Below are 20675 nucleotides of genomic sequence, written 5' to 3'. Positions count from 1 at the left end.
TGCGCTCAGCGAGCACAAATCCAAAACAAAAGCATTCTGTTACAGGCAAATGACTGCATGTGGGAGAGAAGCACGACATTTCTAAAGCTTAGAAAACAAACGCTTTGGAGCGATTGACTTAAGACAGGCTCCTCTGAACGCTCCAGGAGCCGTGCTGAGAACTGCAGGTCGGATGGTCCTGCACTTCTATCATACACACCTTTTGTTTTTGTTTTCTAAGGCAAGGCTGAAAGCTGACTGCAGCCGCTCAACTACAGCCTCAGTGTCTGTGATAGAGCCGCATGTGAGATAATTGCGCGGGGTCAAGGTTGCTAATTACGCGGGGCTGTTTAGTTCACGAGCTTACGTTCAGCCCGTGTTGTCAAACTCTGAAGTTTTAATGAGTTTCTGTCTGCTGGCTTTGCTTCCACTGCTTCTCCAAGCTGCTTGTGTGGAGAAGCTTTAGCTGAATAAGCAAATCTTAATTGTGGCACAGCGGCCGCTTCTTTACTCCAATTAATCGACAAGCTCTGAACTTTTAAAACTTGCTCTACTGTGGGGGGAAAGCAAGAAACACTAATCGGTCACAGTCTGGGAAACACTAAACGATCAATTTGCAGTGGTTTTGCTATATTTCTCTTGAATCCCATTTATTTTTTACGACGTTGAGGCAAGAATAATAAAATAAAGTCATATTAAAAATCAAAAAGGAGAGGAAATGCACTCTCGCGTTACCGTTTCTAAAGTCAGCAGGCTAGTGCTTTAAGCCGTGGAAAAGCCAAACTAATGTGTTCTTACCTGAACGGTTTGAAAGTGAGAAGACATCTCCTCAGCATAATGGAAAGCTCGCTGCTGGCTGCGATCATTTTCCACACTCACAGAAAGCGTCGGCTCTGTTTAACATCGTGCGAGTGTGCGTGCCGAGCGGCGTCAAAGGCATAACTTTCAGCCGGGGTCCTGGACAACGACGGGAAGTGCGTCCAAGACAACGCAACTTCTCAGCCTTCCCGGTTCGCTGGGAACAAGTTCAGCGGAAATCCTGACGGTGAGTCGTGCAGACAGCGGGGTGGATGGTCCTTCTGAGGAGCGAACCGAGACCGATGTAAGCCGTGATAGTCTCTTTTAATAAGTTATGATCGTAGCTCCGGTGCTGGTTAATTGTCCTGAAAATCCACGCGGCATAAGCGCAATAACCCAGGACTGCTGAGTTCATTGAATTACTCTGAGTGGATGGAGCACTGACTCTGTTCCTATTACACGAGTGGCTCTTTAGCTGGGGATGCGTTACTGATAGCGCCATCTATTGATCCAGCCTGATATACAAAAGTTGACACCGTTCTTGGAAATGAATGGGCGGATAAAGGTAAACACATAATTTCTAAAAATGTGAATATTATAGTAATATATTTTTTCAAATCACCACGCCCCCCCCCCCAAATAAATAAATAAATAAATAAAATACAAATAAAAATAAAAATCTGCAATAATTAAAATGAACCTGACTGATGCTTAAATTGCCCAACAAAAAGGAGAAAACACGTCACAGTCCTGTAATGTTTTTCTCAGTTGTGGATAAATCCGGATGGAGCGCCTCTACAAGCACTTTGAAATCGATTGCCCTCAGAAGGGTCCTTTAAGTGAAGGAAAACTAGAAAACATGATGAAACGCTCTGGTGTACAGAAAATGTAATGCGGTTCTCTGAGTTGTTGGCGTAATAAGGGTGAGCTGGAGGTTTTGTATAGGCGCTCTTCTGTTTGGAGAAAAAATACTCTAACACACTGAAGTGTATATTTAGGTGCTCTTTCAAAGCATAATGCCATGACGAGTGGCCTTTCGGGAAAGACAAGACGCGGTGTGCTGTAAGGGAATAAAACACGGTGGAAGTGTCCTTTCAGAAAAGAACACGAGCTGCTGTGTTCTATAAAATACCTTTACGATGGCCATTATGGAGAAGAATAATGTGTCCGTCGTGCAGGCTGGCAACTTGGAAAGACCTTTGGAGTTGTTGTTGGTTTAGAGCAGATAGAGAAGTGTTCTTTACTCATAGACTGAATCCAAAGCTGCAGCAGCAGAGCACAGGGAAAACTTCAGCCTGAGAATGCTGAAAACGTCCATGAAAGCTGGAAAATCTGCAACACAAATCATTTCAACTCGGAGTCAGTGTTCAGAAATACTCATACTACCCCAGCAGCAGGTTTCCGTTTGTGGGGACGTTTCAGCACCCAGGACAGCTCCACTTGCGAGGCAAACAGCAGATCAGCAGCGACACCCAGAGGGCGGAATATAGAATACAACAACAGGAGTGTCATCGTCCTCTTTTGAGCCTCGTTTTGACTTATAGGCCACGGATCATTTTAAAATAAGATGCTGCAGACTAACAGGTTGACTTCATTCTAAACTCCAAACACACATCACCGGGCAGTCCATAGTGAGTAACTCTGAGTTTACAGCAGGTAGTGGCTGGATTGGCCCTTTCAGATGAATAACAATAAGATTTTTTTAAAGATGGAAATAACCAAGTAAACAAGGAAAACAGATATCAGCAGATAAGGTTCTTCTAATACATTATGATCTGGCACCACGAGGAATTCTAGTGAGCTTCTGGAAACAAACAAATAAAATCTGGCACCATTCTTTAGACACTTGAGCCATTTAATTTATTATTACTATACCATTTGGTTTATTACTTTATTTTATTATTATTTCTTTATCATTTATTTATTTGGGGGGGGGGGGGGGGGGGGGGGGGCGCTCCATCCCAATGAATGACAGACAACAGCTTCCTCTGTTGCCATAGAAACTGCTTTTGCTTTGCTTTGTCTTGGCTATATCTGTTGCTGCTACGCTGGCTTTTGGCCCGCAGACCAGTTCGGCTGGCTCTGCTGACATTACGAGCCCAAGCTGACATTTAAAATTCATCACCGGTGAGATCACATTCACTTACTGTAAAATGACAGCATGACAGGCCTTCTTCTGACTGGCTGCAGAATGCAAAATCCCAGCAAGGGTTACCCATGACAGACAGCATATTATGTGTCTGTGTGCTTATAAGAGCTAAAATGATGTTTGTTTTATGCATATGTCATTCATATCTTTTTATTTGGAAGCAATATGTAGATGCAGCTGCACAAATGAGCAAAGTGAGCACGGATTTGTGCATCAGCTGTGATTCAGGTATAAATAATCCCACCTTTGCAGTGTCATGTTGGGGTTGAACGGCAAACACAGCGAGGCTAACAGAAGAAATCATTTCTTTATTTAAGAGGTGTTGGTTTCTAAGAGAAACAGCAGCATTGTGTCTTGAGTTTGAACCACATGGTGCAGCAGGCAACTGAAAACACCAGCTGAGAAAATGAGCGCAAGGAGAAAAAGGAACAAAAGCATCAGAGAAGAATATTAGAAGAATAACAGACAGGGAGGCCGTGCTTAAAACCTCGGTCTGTTTTGCATTTCTGGCACATACACTCAAAAAAATGAAACGTTGACTTTAATTAAAATTATTTTGTCAACAGGTTCCACGAAATTGAATTATGTTAGTTTAAAGCAAAAATCTTTAGTTCATCTAATTAAAAAAAACTACTTAAGATTAACAAGACATATTTAAGACTAACTAAATCAAGTTATGTTGTATGAACATAGATGATATATTTTCAGGTTAGATAGTTTAGATTAGTTACTTCAACACATTTCTTATTTGTGGCAGTAAAATGTTAAATTTAAGTTAGATTAATTCAAATATTATATTTTCAGCCACCTTGTGCTTTAATTAGTTTTACATAAATCTATTTTGTCAACAGGTTCCACACAAATGAATTAAGTACATCCAACTTATTTTTTAAAATTTCTTTTATTGCCAACACATTCAGTGAGCATTTGTGTAAACCCAGTCCAAAATAAAACACAACAGCTCATTAGGGTTAGTAATTAACAGTATGTAGACAGATGCAACATCAAGACTTTAAATTAAATGTCTGTATCTACCAGAAATAGAAGGAAAAAAAAAACGCATTGAAGATCACATAACACATTGATAAGATGACACTTGAGTTATGCACATGTGATGCTAGTAAGGTCTGTGAGTGTTTTTTTTCTTTTAGTGTCTAAAATGGATAGCAAAGTTGCTATTTGCAATGATTGCTTAGGGTCAGTCCAGTAACACAATGCCAATGAAGTGCTTTCCTTTAACAATGCAAAGTGAAGTGTCCACCTCAACAGCCACAATTTAAAAAAAAATAAATTATGTAACAACAACAACAACAACAACAACAACAACAACAATAATAATAATAAATAGTCCACTGATATTAGCAATCAAAGAAAATTACATCACCATCCCAAATAAAACTTTAACAAAACATGCCAACATTATGGTCTAACAATAAAACAGCTTGTCAGCGTTCAGTTTTTTTGCAACAGCACAGCAGTAACCATTTAACACTCGCCACTGTCAACATTTATTTTACCAGTGTTTGGGCAAAAAACTTCAGATGGAAACATTTTAACATGGAAACAATTGTTCGTCTTTAAAAGTCCACAAAATATACATTCATCCTGCATTCCCAATTTGGATGATCTGATATCCTCGTGTTGGTGTTGTTCCCAGACCATCATGAAAATGTTGTTCCAGGTTCAACATTGCAAGTGACCAATCACATTGTTGTGACGTTATTCTATTCCAAGCCATTTGTGCATTTATGAAATTCCAATGTTGCAAGGACAATATCAATTCTGCTTACTGTTTATTAAAGGGTTACGGTTAGGGTTAGGGTCAGTTGATCGGCGGACAGAGGCGGTTTCACGCAGCTTAAGTACAGTTTTTTGTTTTACGCCGGTTTTTCCCGAAGTCGCAAAAGTATGACGTCACAACATTCTGATTGGTCACTTGCAATGTTGATCCTGGAACAACATTTAGTATGATGATCTGGGAACAACACCAACACGAGGATATCAGATCAACCTCCTAACTTACCCTTATTTTTAGTATGTATTGCAATTACCTTTACAATGCACACAATGTAACACAAACTGAATATGAACATATTTCCACCTCATAACAATATGCCTTGAACGCTAATATACACACCACCCTTCAACATTTCTGGTGCAGTATCATCTCTCAATTAAATCCTTTAAATCTCAATACTTTTGATTGTCTCTTAGCTTTCAGTCTTGAGGTTAACTGAGATTCAGTGCATATATCCCACCCATTAAGAGTGCACATGCAGAGGCCAGGTCTTCCAGGTCATGCAGGACACACTAGATGGTTATACCCACATCGGCTGGAGGAGTGCTGGCATCAGCTCTTTCGATGGTAAAGATAGCAAGGGTAATTTGTTCCAGCTCCCTCTGAACAGCTGTAGCTTAGACACAAAAACATAGAAAAATGGCATCCAGTTTTAAAAAAAGAAAGAAAAAGGGCCAAAGCTACCCTTTAATGACGTAAACACAATATTAGGAACATGCACCCCAGTGTGCCACTATTTCAGACTACAGATTCAACGATAAATATAAATAGTTTGGGTATACAAGAAGATTTCCCAAAACATTTAAACAGGTTCCATGCAAATTACAACAACAACAACATTACAACATGCAACAACATTAGTTATTCAAAATTTGGTTTAATACAGATAAAAAACTAAACTAAAATTACCAACCAATTATTCTTTGAAGAGGATGCTTGGGTCTTCATTCAGGTAAAAAGGTAGTGCCCTGAGGACACACTCCCTCCCCTTTTCAATGGTTTCCTTCTGTAGAGAGTGGCAGAGATACAGGAAGAGAAAACAGATATACTTTAGGATGACAGAAACTCACATTATACGCAAAATGAATGACATAGCCACTGCACAGATAGACATGTACACAAGACCAACTAATCATCACATGGACATGAATAGTTAACCTGTTGGGCAGGGTTTCCACCACATTATATATGTCCATAATGGAGGTAAAGACAAACTAATACATCATCTTTTTTGCATTCAAAACATAACATAAAAACATTCACTTCTGGTTTAACCTAAATCAAGGGATCAGATTTTACATATGTTTAGGTAATTTAAATTTTCCAACGTTTTGAGTACCAAACTTTGTCTTGCTTAATATAAATGTAAGTGCACTGTGCAGCTACCATACACTAGCTGTTTAAATTTGAAAATGATCTTATTAGCCATAATATTTTGCTACCAACAGAATAACGCACCTGTGTGGCTGGGGCCAAAGTTTGTCTAATTTTCTTCCCTGCAACACCTCCTTTTTTCTTGAAGACTTTTATGAGCTGGTCAGTGTATTGGTCAAGTTGTGTAAAAAGCCTTGGAACATGTGCAGCAGTAGTAATCCTCACATATTCTGCTTCCACCTGAAAATATGTCAACAAACACAACATACTGTACTGTAAATATACATACTATATGTACACATATACAAACTAAAACTAATGTAGTAAGACCTCATTAAAGCTATAATTTTAACACAAACATTTACACAAAATGCTAATGGAGCCATTACAGCTTTTATTGTTATTTATCAAGTTCCAAAAAATATTGATCACAGCTGATCTGAAAAGAATTTCATGCCTCAGGCCCTTGAACTGCAACCTTTACCATGGTTCAGATGTGGAGACGAAATAACAGGGGCATGGGATGGGTCACAAAAGAAAACTTAACTTATAAAACAGTTTTGTTTTTAAAAGTATAACAGTTCACATACCACATACAAGCTCAGCAATACCACATACACCACATCAGTATAGGAGGGAGCAGGTAAAGGCAGGATCTGAGATTTATAAAGAAAAAAAAAAATTAATTCCTTAATTTCAAGAAGCAAATTATTGTTTGAATTACAACTAAATAAAATACTACTCAGAAGAAAAGCAAGAGATTGACACTGCCATGTGCTAACTTTCTATAGAAGCAATTATCACCAGGTCTGTCGACCTCCATTGTCTGTCCACTCATATGTCTTGAATAATTTTATTAAAAAAATTAAGTGTGTACTTTCACAAACTGTAATTTATAACTACATTGATATGTATAACTCCGCTAGGAAACATGCTGTATTTACAGACCATTTTTACATAATACAGATTACTGATAGAGCAGAACAATGGTGTCACAGTGGCTTTCGCCCTTGACTTTTTGGATTTTAAATGTCACTTTATGCTATCCTTGCTATCCTATTCGATATTTCCGACTCTCGGATTACAGAAAAGGAATCCCAAGAAAGCAAATGGAAAAATAACCCCTTGAAAGAATAACCCCATGAACCCCTGTAGCTAATCCCTTAATAAAACAAAAAACAATAAAAATGTTTCTTACACAGTCCACAAAATAAGCATGTCCAGGACCCAGTAAAACTAATGTAAAACAAGCACACGCAAACGATATAACATGTCTTGTAAGACAAACGCAAAATATAACCATGCTGGACATATAGATACTACACAACATAGTCAAAGAAAAAAGTGGTCTTACCTCTCAAAGAAACAGCAGCTTGGCGCCAAAACAGCCTTTTTCAGTTAAATTTGAAGTCTTGCGCATGAGCAGGCACAAGCCGTGAAACCTTCTTGTTCTGCGCGGTTTCATTACAACTGTTTTTGCATTACTGCCACCTTGTGGATATACAAGGTATATCGATCCTCATTGACTTAACTTAAATGTTATGCGATCAAGTAACACATTAGTATTATGTACGTTGAATAATAGACACAATTACGTAGACTTGATTAGAAAAACATATGTTAACTTAACAAAAACATATATTTTAAGTAAAATGAAAATAAATAATTAATATACACTGAACAATCCACCTCATTCATTTTTTTGAGTGTAACAGAGGACTTGAATGTGCAAGAAGACATTTGGATAGGCCTGCAGAGCTCTGGGAGTCTGTTTCGTGGAGGGATTTAAGCAAATTACATGATATGTACATGATAAACACTGTCCTCACAACTGAGCACGAGCAGCTTCGTCCTGTCATCGTGCTGTTTTGGCGCTTTTGGAGTAGTTTAACCTTGCCTGACTTCATGGGATTTTACAGAAAAGGAGTCACTCCGTCTGAAAGTTATGTTTGAACAATGATTGTGAAAGAAACAAAATTGGTTTCATAGACATAGCTATGTGGTGACATAGGCCTGCAAATTTTGACAGTACTGTTTTTGTCTTGTAACATGGTAGGAGAGAACAGTCCTGATCGCATTTATATTGTTAAAATAAAAGGCAAGCTAAATAATAAAACATCCACCATTCACATCAGCATAATGAAAATGAAATAAAGATGAAGATGTGAAAAGGTGAGACTTTTCAAAGCAATAATACTAAAAAGTACAGCCTTCTTATGATGTAGGATACAGACATGTTGCTTGTTTTCCTGCTAAATTACTAATAAATTAACTTACATTTATGTACAGATTAGTCATGCATTACTTAAGATTACTTACACCTTAATGAAACTGACTTGCAGTTGAATTATTTCTTTGTTTCCAGGTAAAAGTCTGACTTGTTACTCACTTATTCCAGTGTACCTACCTGTTAGTATAATTACATTCTATTTTCAAACAAAATACATTGAAATTCCATTTAATTACAGGGTTCCACACCATATTACATAATTTCTCAAATGCTAATCCTTTTTTAGAAGACGCCCTCTGAGTATTAATCATTGGATTTCCCAGCTTAATTCAGGTTCAATTCAGGTGTTCGTTCATGAAAAATCCTCAAGGGGACATCACAATCCCAGAATCTGGACTCTTTTATGCTTATGCTTTCGGATGGGAACGACATGGTGAAAATCAGACTGAGGGAAACTACTGGTTAATAAAATACTGTAGTTCATACAAAGCAAACGGTTTTTGGAAATATTAACTTTGGGGCACATTTGGAGAAAGATTTATTGACCTGTATTTTCCTAATCGCAAAAAAGTTTCTACTTAGATGTAAAGATTTCCCTCATAAATCAGTGCTAAACTATCTTTGGCTCCACTTTCTTTTAACCACAGAGACCCTCTTAAATATCTCACATCTTCTTTTTCATTACCTCTCTTTTATTTGCTTTCTTCTTCTTCTGGGATTTTTATCAGCTACAATAAATATCTTCTTTTGATTTTCTTCTTGTCATAAGCCATCATCTTCTCACTGACCCCTCCGTCTCCGCACTCTCCACATACAGCCTCTCTCAATCTATCTAACCTTATCTTAATCTCACCATCTTTTCTCTCTGTCTGTTTACTTGTCCCTTGAGAATCTGCTTCCACTGCTGTTTCTCTCACCCTCCCACTGTTTGGTTTGGACTTGCTCTGCTTTGCTGAAAATTCACAGAAGCAAATGCCCAAGGGCGCACACACACACACACACACACACACACACACACACACACACACACACACACACACACACACACACACACACACACACACACACACACACACACACACACAAAGTCTTAAAAGTATTATACCAAACACCGAGTTAGTATTCGATAGGGATCTATGCACCTGGGGAAAATGCAGAATGTTTTAGGGTATTGGCAGAAAATCAGATGTATTAAGCTTCATATTTGTGATCATGAGAGTCAGTCATAGTGAATATATTACATCTTTTTTTCCTGGTGTCTAGCAGGGGAAGATGTGTGGGAGAAAATCAGGGGACTGAGTGCACAGTTCTTCAGCCCACGTAACTTTCTTTGCTTGCTGAGTCTCATTCAAGGCAGCGCACATACCCGAAGCACTAAAACATCTCCGTATATCCAGCGCCCTTGTGGAAATATCCAGTAATTATTACCGTGATTCATGGGTTTCGACACATACTTAACGAAGGTGTGTGGGCTTAGCGTTGTGCCACTAGGTTAAACCCAGGGCTTTCAGGGTCACAGAGGCAGTATACTTCATAAAAGAGTGTGTCACCATGGTAACTCATGCTGCAGACCTAACCTGCTTTGGTGCGGGTTAAGTGTGAGATAAGAAACCACTATATATAAACCCTGCTGGAAAATTGCTTCATTCCTAGAAGACCCCATGAACCTCAGTGCACGGATAAGAGGGCCTTTAGATTTTTGAGGCCACTTCAACACTTTGACTCTCCCTGACAAGGATCAATGAGAGGCAGACATTTTCCGCAGTGGGAGCTTTATATCTTGCTTTGTTTTACCTGCTTTCAGCGAGCAATTTTAAAGCAATTTCATTGTCCTATAGGTCTCCATATAATCACCGTTGTTGGCTATTTTCTGACTTGCTGAACTTATAAATATTTCCATTTGTAAAGGTGTTGGAAGCAAGTTATGAATAAATCCAAATGGTAATCATATATAGTATTATCTATGGATCTTATACTTAGATGTCGTACCTGTGCTAACATGATTAGTGCCTCAGTGCTGTCTCTCAGTTTTGATATAATTTCTCAATATCAGCCAACTCTTCTGTCTGCCCGTTGTACATGCCATGCAGGGGCCTGTCCTGTCATGATGGTTCCTTTGGCATGTTTAGGACTACTCAAGACTTGTTTACTCTCTGCAGTTTGCAAGTGAAAGGATAAGTTCTATTTAAAAACAATCAGACCTGATTCTCGTATCAAACACTCCACTCTAGGATATATTTGCTACATTCTAATATCTACACCACTTGTAGATTATTCTTCTTATGGTAGAATTATTTATTCCAATCATTTTTATTGAGACTCGGCATGTTGAACTGTTGTTGGAAAAGAGACCCTGAATGTTACAGGGTGTCATTAGTGAAGGAGGTAAATTTGAACCTTTGATTCTAAGAAAGGTCTATCTACAAGCTTTTAAAATGTAGGTATATACTCCCTTTTTAATGTGACTGGGTGGGTTTTTTCACCGAAATCACGACAAGACCTAAAAAAATCTAAATGTCATGAAATGTCACGCGTTATTTCTTTTCGTATGTCAGCTTTATCTGCACTTTTTGAAAGAAGGTTTAAATGTTTGCTCTTACAGATATATGTCCAAATAAAGTTATAGGTTGAAATAGTTTTTTAAGGTCTATGAAAGTATATTTTAAAAGCAGTTACACTGCACATATATCACATTTTCAAAAGCTCACATACATAGCTGCACATTGCTAATCTGAATGAAAGTGAACAACACAGAGTCTTACGGGCTTGTGAAAACGTGTTCAACATGTTTCACTGCCAGTGATTCTGAGTTCATGTCAGAGCCACGGTCTTTTGACACTTTCTTTAGTCATTATTTCATTTAAATTTTTTATTACTTCTTTCCAAACTATCATCCTCATTTCTAGCACCCAGTGATTTATTTCCATTAGTGGGGGTTTGGTCAAATTACTACTCACAAATAGATCCCCTGCTCAACAGAGACATAAATGTCATAACTCCCATAAAAAATTGTAAGTGATACATAGCGCTTGATGCACTGATACTAGTGTTGAGCACAAGCAAAGCACCAGTCTTAATGGTCATTTATACAGTTCCATCAAGAGTCAGATCCATTAAGATCTGAATGACTGTGTATGTCATAGCAAATAAAATATGCATGCAACAAACACAGTGGAGGAAATAATTATTTGTTCCCCTGCTGAATTTGTAAGTTCACTCACTTGCAAAGAAATGAACAGTCTCTCATTTTTATGGGAGTTTCATTTTAATGCAGAGAGAAAGAATATCAACAAAAAATCTGGAGCAAAAGAAATTAGATAAAAGTTTTGAATTGATTTGCATGTTTTTGAGCGAAATAAGTAATTGATCTGCTACAACACAGCCAGCATTCTGGCTCCCAGCACTGGCTGTGCACCGATACAGCTCACAGATTCCAGTCAATATCATTCAATTGATTACTCAATTTAGATACTTCTGATCACAACTCGTTTTGTGTTATCTTTACAGCCCTGGTTTCAGATCCAGTCCCTTACCTTTTTTGGAGTTTGCATAATCTTCCTGTGTCTGCATGGATTCACTCCAGCTACTCCAGACATGTCCTCCAAACACATCAGGTTAATTAGTGATTGTAAACTGACCATAGATGTGAATGCTTAATTAGCTCTCTTAATATGCAGTGGGTCTACCAGACCCACTGCATATTTAGTATCTTAAAATGTTTAACTTTGTCGCAGTTTCAAGGAGTACAGACCATATTATTAGATATTTTATCTCTGTTCGGGCCCAGCACCTCCTGATCAGGATGATTTTCTAGGTTCCTTGGAGCCTGCTGTCCAGGCAACCAAAGCCATGTTAACAAGTCCCATGATCAAGAAGCGGGACTAATCAAATTTGACTTGGAAGACCATTCCAGTTTCTTCTTATCAAGATTAGCAGGAAAAACACCTGGACAACATCCAGGTAGGTAGTACTGGGCAAGTCCCCTCACCCACATTGGCTCCAGCTGACCACCACATACCTATTGGGTAAAACCCAAAGGATTGGGGATTAGGACATTTTTTATGAGAGAGCTGAGGCAGACTTCCTGTATAGGGGTTTTGCAGGCCCTGCAGATTGACAGTGTGATAAATGATAAAGCAGTTCCCAGACAGGCAGAAGGCAAAATATTAGGGAATGTGTGGGATCAGACAGGTGTTGGTGCTTGAAATGGAGCAATGCTGTGTGTGAAAATAGGAAGCAGGATGACAAAACACAGGCATGCTATAAACACACAAATACAAACAAATACACCCCCTCCCGTCCAGTGTGTCAGTGGGACCGAACGCCTTACTATATCTTAAAGTGAGCAGTGCCATATTCCCACATTACACGATGGGAGTCAAGCACCAATTTCCCCTTGTGAGTCACCGGGCGGTTAGCCAGAATCCCTCCAAGGTTGGCTAAAAGTCTTGTTCCATGAACTCCTCCCACATCAGAGTTTTGCTACAGCTACTTCAAGAGCTACACTCAGCTTTCATAGTTTTCTTACATACAACATATACATGAGCACTTTGGAAAACCTTAGTTTCAGTTTCCGAGGATTTTGATGTGATTACTGGCCAGATTTTACACACTTCAAACATATTTATTTCATTCATATTTCATGAACTGATTCTGGGCATAGGTGTGCTTTATACATAAAGGTGCTGAGACTATAGGTCATCTGCATTCATGCAGTAAAGTGATATTTACAGATCACTATCACTGTCAACTCCAGAGAGGGATTGACTTATAAATGCAGTTATGTTGGGGAGTTGGCCCTCAGGATACAGCATGTCTCAAACTGTAACATGAGGAAAATCCCAAGTCAAACAGGTCTGAACTTTCTGAACAGTGGTTTTTCTTTTGCCATCACTTGAGTTTGGTGTCAAAAACATTGAGACGAAAATACTGGGTGCATGGTGCTTTACTGTATGAAGGCATGATTCGGCAAAAAACAACTTTAAAGCCAAAATTCCTTCTCTCTGCTCAAACATGTTCACTGCATCTGCAACAAAAGCTGCTTCTTTGGCATTTGCTATTAACTCCATTGCATAATGCATGTTACTGACTGTTCTCCTCTTTTGGTTTATGGATGTTTGGTGTATGCTGCCATGATTAGAGGGAATTTTAAGGCCTTTGCTATAATTTTCAGTTAGATTTTCTAAGTACATCGGTAAACTCATTCAGGTGAGGATACGTTTTGCCTTGGTGTGAGTGCGAGCTGAAACATGCCAGTGCTCATTAAGTAGCTGTGAATCAGTGAGTAAAGGTATTACAATATCAGACAGGCTGCTACTTGGTTGGTATTAAATTAAAAAAAAGCCTGATAAATGATATTTAACTTAACCCTTTTTATTATAACATGAAACAAAGTGGAAAAAATGAAAAGTGAGTCCTTTGGATACTCTGCATCACCTTCTACAGCCTGTCTTTGTTAGGCTCTAGTAAGCAGGTTAGCTTGCTAACTAGCTTCCAGTGTTCTTCCTTTACTGGCATGACAACCATTAAAATAAAACCTTTCTATATTATAACTCCAGAGTCTCTGCTGTCAGCTCACTTTTACATTGTCTGGGTCTGTGCAGCTGCAAGACGTTCTGCTGCAACACCCCCAAAAGCCCCAGCTGTCTTCATCTCCAAGCTGTCTGAGATGCTTACCTTTGTATGTCTGACGCCCTCCACACTCCTTGTGAATTTTATATTTCACATCTATACTGACTCTCACAACTACCCTTTGCTGCAGAAATGTCACTCTTAGACTGCTTTAGCATTGGTCACCATGTTTAAGACCCCAAAGATCACACACTGGAAGGATATAGCCCCTTCCGACCTGCACTATATTGACCTCGCTGTCTCTGATCATCATGCCATCTTTTTCTCTGTTACTGTTCTCCCGCCCAGTGTCAGGTGTATCATCGCATACAGGAACATAAAGTCTCTCGCAAGTCACTGGGCTTGGCTTGACCTCTGACCCTCCAGAGCACAATGTGGAAGGGCACGCTACGGTTCTGTGTTGTCTCTGTGCCTTGACTCTGTGGTCCCTTTAAAATCACAACAAATCCAAAATCTCAAACTCCCATCTTCATCCTGCTCTCAATTCCCAATATGAAGGCCTTTGGTTTGGGTTAAATGCACCTTCATCCACAGAAACTATACAAAAAAAACCTAGTTTATAGGTGTTATTAATGAATATGCTCAAGGCTGAAACTTCCCCTCATGTTTGCTTTCCTGTCTCAAAGTGTTCTGTTTACTGAACTTTTAAAACATTCGTTTTCACTTCATTAAAAAAAATGTATGCGTGTCCTTAATTTAAATAGATGGAATGTATTAATATAGCACTTTGCTCATCTCATCCATGATGGCTGACACTAGAATCTCGTGGCCAAGATTCCAGCTCAAGTTATGAAAGCTCAAAAGGATTTAGACAAATACAAACCCTGATCTCAAAATAAAACAAAGACACTTGCCACATGTTGAGGAAAAAAGACATGATGAGTCTTTGTCAGCGCTGTGGTGAAAATCGCCTGAAATGCATTTGTTTTCCGGCACATTTCTTCACTCTTCTTCCAGAGAATAACGGTTTACATTTAAATGGGTCATAGCGATACAGACATTACAAAATCCTTCAAACTTAAATTAAATCACATGATTGTAACAAAACAGTGTCTCCTGCTATGAAGAAAAAAAGTAAGGTGTGTTGACTGTACTGTCTTTTGCTCTGTCCAGTTCACCAGTCGCTATATGTGGTGTACATAGTTACGCCACATATAGTCTTCTCTGTCATTTCCATTTCTAAAGGATAGAAGTTATTAACAATCATTCAAGATCAGGTCTCTGGATAGATCAGACCTTGTGAAAATATGAGTTTCTTTTGTCTGATGCTTGGTGACATACATGTACATCCTAAACGTAATTATTTGTAATCACCAAGATTATTAACTGAAACTAAAACCAGAGGTGAAACAGCATTTAGTTAAGTAAATTGAAATAAAGTAAAATAACTAAAAACTAAAAAAAAGTAGGAAATATTTCCTTCAAGTATCACAACTTCCTCGATGAAGCATTGATAGACACGATGTTGTGAGACTGGATGTTTACAAGTCTGCGATTCGACTGCTTTTAAAAGGTTCACTGTTTTTATTGTAATACCTGTGCTTATTTTCTTTTGCCTCTGACATATCCTTCAAACATTAATAATTAAAGTTATAAGGCGAGTAAACACGTGAGTTTAAGAAAATACCATTAGCCAATGATACGTTTAGGGGAAAACATGATATAGCTCTGCGTCCAGCTGGTGAGCTGTCCAGAGTGACCTGTCCCCCGCCTTTTGCCCCATGGTAGCTGGGAAGCTGATAAGCATAAGTGAGAGCAAATGGATGGATGGATGGATGTATGGATGGATGGTTGGACACATAAACACATAAGCACTCCTGCATTTGCTCAATTAGGTGGGGATTTGATATATTATCAATCAATCAATCAATGAATCACAAAAGAAGGGTAAAGCCAACCAGTTCAAAAAAGATGACTGAAAACTAAATAAACTAACTGTAAGAGTTAGTATTAAATTTGTTCCCCTATGTTGTTTTCTTAAGAAGAGAAAACTCAGTTTGTTGGAGCAGGGCATGTCTGTTCATGTTGCTGAGTAAATATGATACCCTAAGCTGAAGTGTCTTAACAGCAGAGAATGAGGCACTGTGTGTTCCTTCATTCTGCCCGTGTGCTCTGACACCATAAAACAGAGTCAAACTAAACGCCACAGACATCTACAGTGGATCAAAGACAGCAGGGTGGTACGTATAGATAGACTTGTTTTAGCCCATGTAGTAGCTCTCTGTGCTTGGCTTTTATCTGATTCCTCTCATGTAAAAAACATTGATTTTCATGCAGGTTAAAATGATGGCTTTCTTATTTACTGAATGGAGACATGTTACTGCCTTGGTTTCTATTTTCTGGCTAGCTGCAGCAGAAGGTAAGTCTTTGTTTTGAGTTTTGAACAGTGCTTAAAAAGAAGTCCTCACGGGAACTTTTTTTTTTTTAAGATAAGATAAGACTTTATTGATCCCACAACGGGGAAATTTTTGCGTCACCTCAGCTCAAGTACAGATATATGAAGGAAATACAAAAATACAATTAAGTACAATCAATGAAAAAAAGTAAGATAATACACTATATACAATGGTAGCATACACAGTATGTGATTATGGATATAGTTGGAAACAGGGAAGACATAAACTATATAGCTTGGAAGGTCATGGAAGGTCCATTATGCATGAAACAGTATAAAGACAGTATAAAAGCCTTCCACCTCCAACTGAGGTAGTAAACTTTACTCCATAATATTTGTCTCTAAGTCAGTTTCCTGTATTTCTGGTAAACTATACCAAACTGGTCTTCTTGCCAGTGAATACAATAAAAATGACCCAATAACTGAGGACGGTATTTATCAAAGGTGTGATCAACCTAATCCCATTCATGCTGTTGATATTGCGGAAAATACTTTCCTGGCATATGGAGGCATTTTGATAACCATGTCTGGGAGAAGAAGAGCATCATCTGCAGATTAGCAACTAACTTGACGGCTGACAGTTTTTACGATGTCCTGTAAAATCTGGATCGTAACATTATGTGTAGCATCCTTGGAAGTATAAGTGAATGCAACTTTTCTGCAGAGCCTCAAGAACTGACAGTAGTTAGCTAAGCTTAGCTTGATGTCGATAAAACACAGTTAAACAAAGCTAGTCTGACACATGGTAATATTCTGCAATTACAACAAAAAATAAATAAATAAATAAATAAACTAAGTGTAAAATTGTGTCTCTGGGACATCAGCCGAGTACATTTTTGTGATCTAATATCAACATAAAGTCTCTATCGTGCCTTTTAGTGACAATAATGAATATGTTAGGTTTCAGATGAACAAGATTCGAATGCAGGATTCAAAGAAAAACTCTATTCAGGTTGTCAGGAGTCCAGAACAGAAATCCAGAATGAGCCAAAACAAACATCAAGCAAGGATGGATACGCTGATGCTCTGACAAGGGCTGAAGAGAGACGACTATTTAAACACAATGAGGGCTAATCAGGGGAAGGGGACACAGCTGGAAGAAAACTAGACACAATATAGTCATAAAGACAAAACATAAGTGAAATTAAAAGTAAGATACACAAATGCACAAAGTAAAACAGAAAATACCAGGGGAATTACACACAAAGATAAGAAACCTCAAGCAGAGAAGACCCAGGGGCAGACTAGACTTATAAACTGAAATGCAAGAAAAACACAAGAAACCAGATATAAATAACTCCAAGATTAGCAATTCAAAATAATGTAAAATATAAATAATATGAAAACTCAGCTTAATGATAAAAAATCAAAAACGAGAGCATGACATTTTATTTATTTATTTTTACAGTTTTTAGTGGGTGGATATTATCTGTTTCACATTATCGACTAACAATTAATAAATTCAAATTTTAAAAAATGAGAATGAGACGAGAGAAACACCCTTCAGCCATGTTATGAGTGTTGATGTTTGTCCATCAGAGGGCACTCAGCAACGTCCCTGTTAGCAGTACATGAGCGCAAGTAAATAAGTTAATACACAAAGGAAATGTTTGGAGAGTCTGTGTCTGAAAAGAAAAAGAATTACTGAATGACAAATCACCAAAAATCAGTATTTGGAACAGCTAAAAGACAATTAAAAACTATTAATAACAAAAATCAAAAGAACAAAGTAAATAAAACTAAAATTACCAGAAAAAAACCCACATTCTGTCATCCTGTGCACTCAGAGTCAGCAGCTGATTTATTAACTTAGCATCAAAACGAGGAAAATCCAGTTGTGTTTAGTAGCCATTCAACAACTCTATTCCTTCAGCTGCTTATTTTATAGTTTATAGTTTTTATTACTTTTAACAGGGACATGTAATAAAGAGGTATCTGTTCCTTATCTGTGCTAAGCTAAGCTAACAGCCTGCTGGTCTTAGCTATCCTGGTACAAACTTAAAACAAGAAAGTGGCTTAAATTTAGCATTTACAAAGTCACAATCCTAAATCTTGTTTCCAGGCAATACTTCGATACATTTTCCTGAAATCCAATTAAACTCTAATCCAGACAGTGAATTCCCACTGAAGACTATTTCTAGTAAATATTTTCATTATAAATAAGCACTCTTTTAAGGATGACAATTATTAACTAATTAAAACATTGCTCCTGTTAGCATATTGAGCTAAAACATGGTAAATGGTAAATGGCCTGTATTTATATAGCGCTAGTCCCTAAGGACCCCAAAGCGCTTTACATATCCAGTCATCCACCCATTCACACACACATTCACACACTGGCTAAAACATGACTAAAAACGTTCAAGTATGTAACTTGAACAACTGATAACACTATGTCCTCTCTCTCTCTTTGGTATTTCAGCCAACCAGAAAATAGAGTTGAAGACTTTGCCCAACATCACAGCACAGCTTGGACAAAATGTGACACTGACATGTGAAACCAACTTAGATTCATCAAGTATTAAGCACTTGTCCTGGTTATTTCCTAGTAAAAATCAATCTATGTGTCAATATGATTATGGAAACACTGTGCTTGAGAACAGATGTGAAGTAATAAATGGGACTTCACTCGTCCTGAAACTCATCAACGTAAGCCCAGCTGATCAGGGATCATACATGTGCAAGCTACGCTCCAAAGTGGGAACACGAGAAAATAACTCTACTGTTACAGTCCAAGGTGAGCTCACTTTAAATAGGTGGTAACAAATTTGTGATTTCTTTTTATTCATTCTAAGAGCCTTTTGTCTTTACAGAGTCTTCCACAAGTTCTCCAGAGGACATCTCCACGACTCTCGGTCAACCGGAAACTCCTGGATCTCACAAAGCAAATTCAGGGTCAGGAAATTTGGTGCAGTCGATGTATATAATGGTGGGAATCATCATAGTGAATCTTATTATGTATTGTTAATGGAACAAAAGTGTCCATTTCAGAATTTTATATGACTCATTTTTAATGTGAACAGCTATAAGTTGCAGGTGGTCGTGCCCCGGAAGCTCAAAAAGAGAATTTTTGAAATTCTTAGCAAATCTTTATCTTGAGAGAAGGATTGTAAAATCACCGTTTAGCTTAAATCTGGACTAATGAAGTGCTGAATGTCTTCATTTAAAAAATCACAGCACTGATTGCTGAAAACTCCCCACTTGATGGCAGCACAGCATTTTCTTTCCCTTGTCATGTGAAGCAGAGGCACAGTACACTTGAGCATTCGGCAGGAGCAGACTGAATAACTTTTATCACAAGTATCTAATTATTCCAGAAAACATGAACAGGTGAATTCACAGGCAGAAAAATCTCCACATTGCAGAAAATCCAGCTTCATTTTCACTCTTGTTTTACTGGCAGTTTGATGCTGACTGTGAAAAGGAAGGTTTGTATGTCACACCGCCACAGTCACATTTACTCAAATACTGCATAGAATTATTTGCTTGTCTGTTAAAAGTCATAATGTTATGTTATCATTTTTTATTTCCATATTACATTCAGCTCACAGTAAATGTGTAGTGATATGTACTCTAAGCTAATGTGCAGTGGATGATGTTGAGTCTTGCTTGGACACTGGATTTAGGGGGACTTGTATATAGGGTTGGAACTTTTTTAACCTTTTTATTATACTACGCTTAAAAAAACGTGAAATGCTGTAAATGTGATGAACAATGTGTAAACCTTTTGAGAATAAAGCAACTAAACACCCCCCCTGGTGCATTAGCATATTTGACTTGACATACCGTACACTCCGACTGTGGGTGTACATCTGCTGCTGCGACGCACGTGTTTGCTCTGCTATCGTGTGACTGCATGCGAGAGGTTTGTTTTGTCTTACGGGTTTCTCTGCTTGGTGGGAAAAGACAGAAAGAGCATTCTGTTTTCAAGCTTTTTATCTTAATTTCTTTTCTTCCTTCGACTTTTAGCACAAGAGCAGGAGTTTCCACTGGAATCGGATGAGTCTCAACAAATAACAAAAAGCCATTAACATAATATCAGCAGTCAGTGAGGAATGTTACATTCTGAGAAGTTACGTAAATAATAAAAAAAAGTAAATATGCTTCACAAAAACTCTCAATCCCAGGGCAGATATGTCAAAATAATAAGAGCTGATGCTGAGCAGACACGCAGCACAGATTAGTTTCAGAGGGGAGAACACAGGCAAGAGATAAAAGGCTTACTTAAGATCAATGAGACAGCAAAGCAGGCAGTAGAACTTTTCAATAAGTGCGAGTGTGTGAACACGTGCGTGTGTCTGATCAGGTACTCAGTGAATAC

General features: G+C 38.2%; 1 protein-coding gene and 2 long non-coding RNA genes across 4 annotated transcripts in view; 1 reads left to right on the top strand and 2 right to left on the bottom strand.

The window, feature by feature from the left end:
* mgat5b (alpha-1,6-mannosylglycoprotein 6-beta-N-acetylglucosaminyltransferase B) overlaps positions 1–1181 on the bottom strand; it is a 75770-nt gene extending 74589 nt beyond the window's left edge. Inside the window, exon 1 of the mRNA XM_085403510.1 lies at positions 778–1181. Coding sequence (XP_085259636.1) covers positions 778–845 — 68 coding nt within the window. The 5' untranslated portion in view covers positions 846–1181. The remainder of the gene's footprint in view (positions 1–777) is intronic.
* Positions 1182–3889: 2708 nt separating this feature from the next.
* Positions 3890–7588, bottom strand: LOC146671308 (uncharacterized). 2 transcript variants are annotated; one of them, XR_014911433.1, is made up of 5 exons: positions 7297–7588; positions 6689–6754; positions 6183–6338; positions 5638–5730; positions 3890–5340 (listed from the first exon to the last, which is right to left on the bottom strand). It is a non-coding gene; the product is annotated as an uncharacterized LOC146671308 (long non-coding RNA). The 2 variants fall into 2 exon arrangements; XR_014911432.1 differs by having other exon boundaries at positions 7453–7566.
* Positions 7589–16021: 8433 nt separating this feature from the next.
* LOC146671307 (uncharacterized) lies at positions 16022–20123 on the top strand. The gene is made up of 4 exons (XR_014911595.1): positions 16022–16139; positions 16237–16318; positions 18777–19091; positions 19168–20123. It is a non-coding gene; the product is annotated as an uncharacterized LOC146671307 (long non-coding RNA).
* The last annotated feature ends 552 nt before the right edge of the window (positions 20124–20675 follow it).

The sequence above is a fragment of the Rhamphochromis longiceps genome, linkage group LG4 (genome assembly GCF_057381845.1).
Source record: "Rhamphochromis longiceps isolate RC_006_pf linkage group LG4, R_longiceps_female_GT1.1, whole genome shotgun sequence".
Classification (NCBI taxonomy): Eukaryota; Metazoa; Chordata; class Actinopteri; order Cichliformes; family Cichlidae; genus Rhamphochromis; species Rhamphochromis longiceps.
This window is presented reverse-complemented; position numbering and strand designations above follow the sequence as displayed.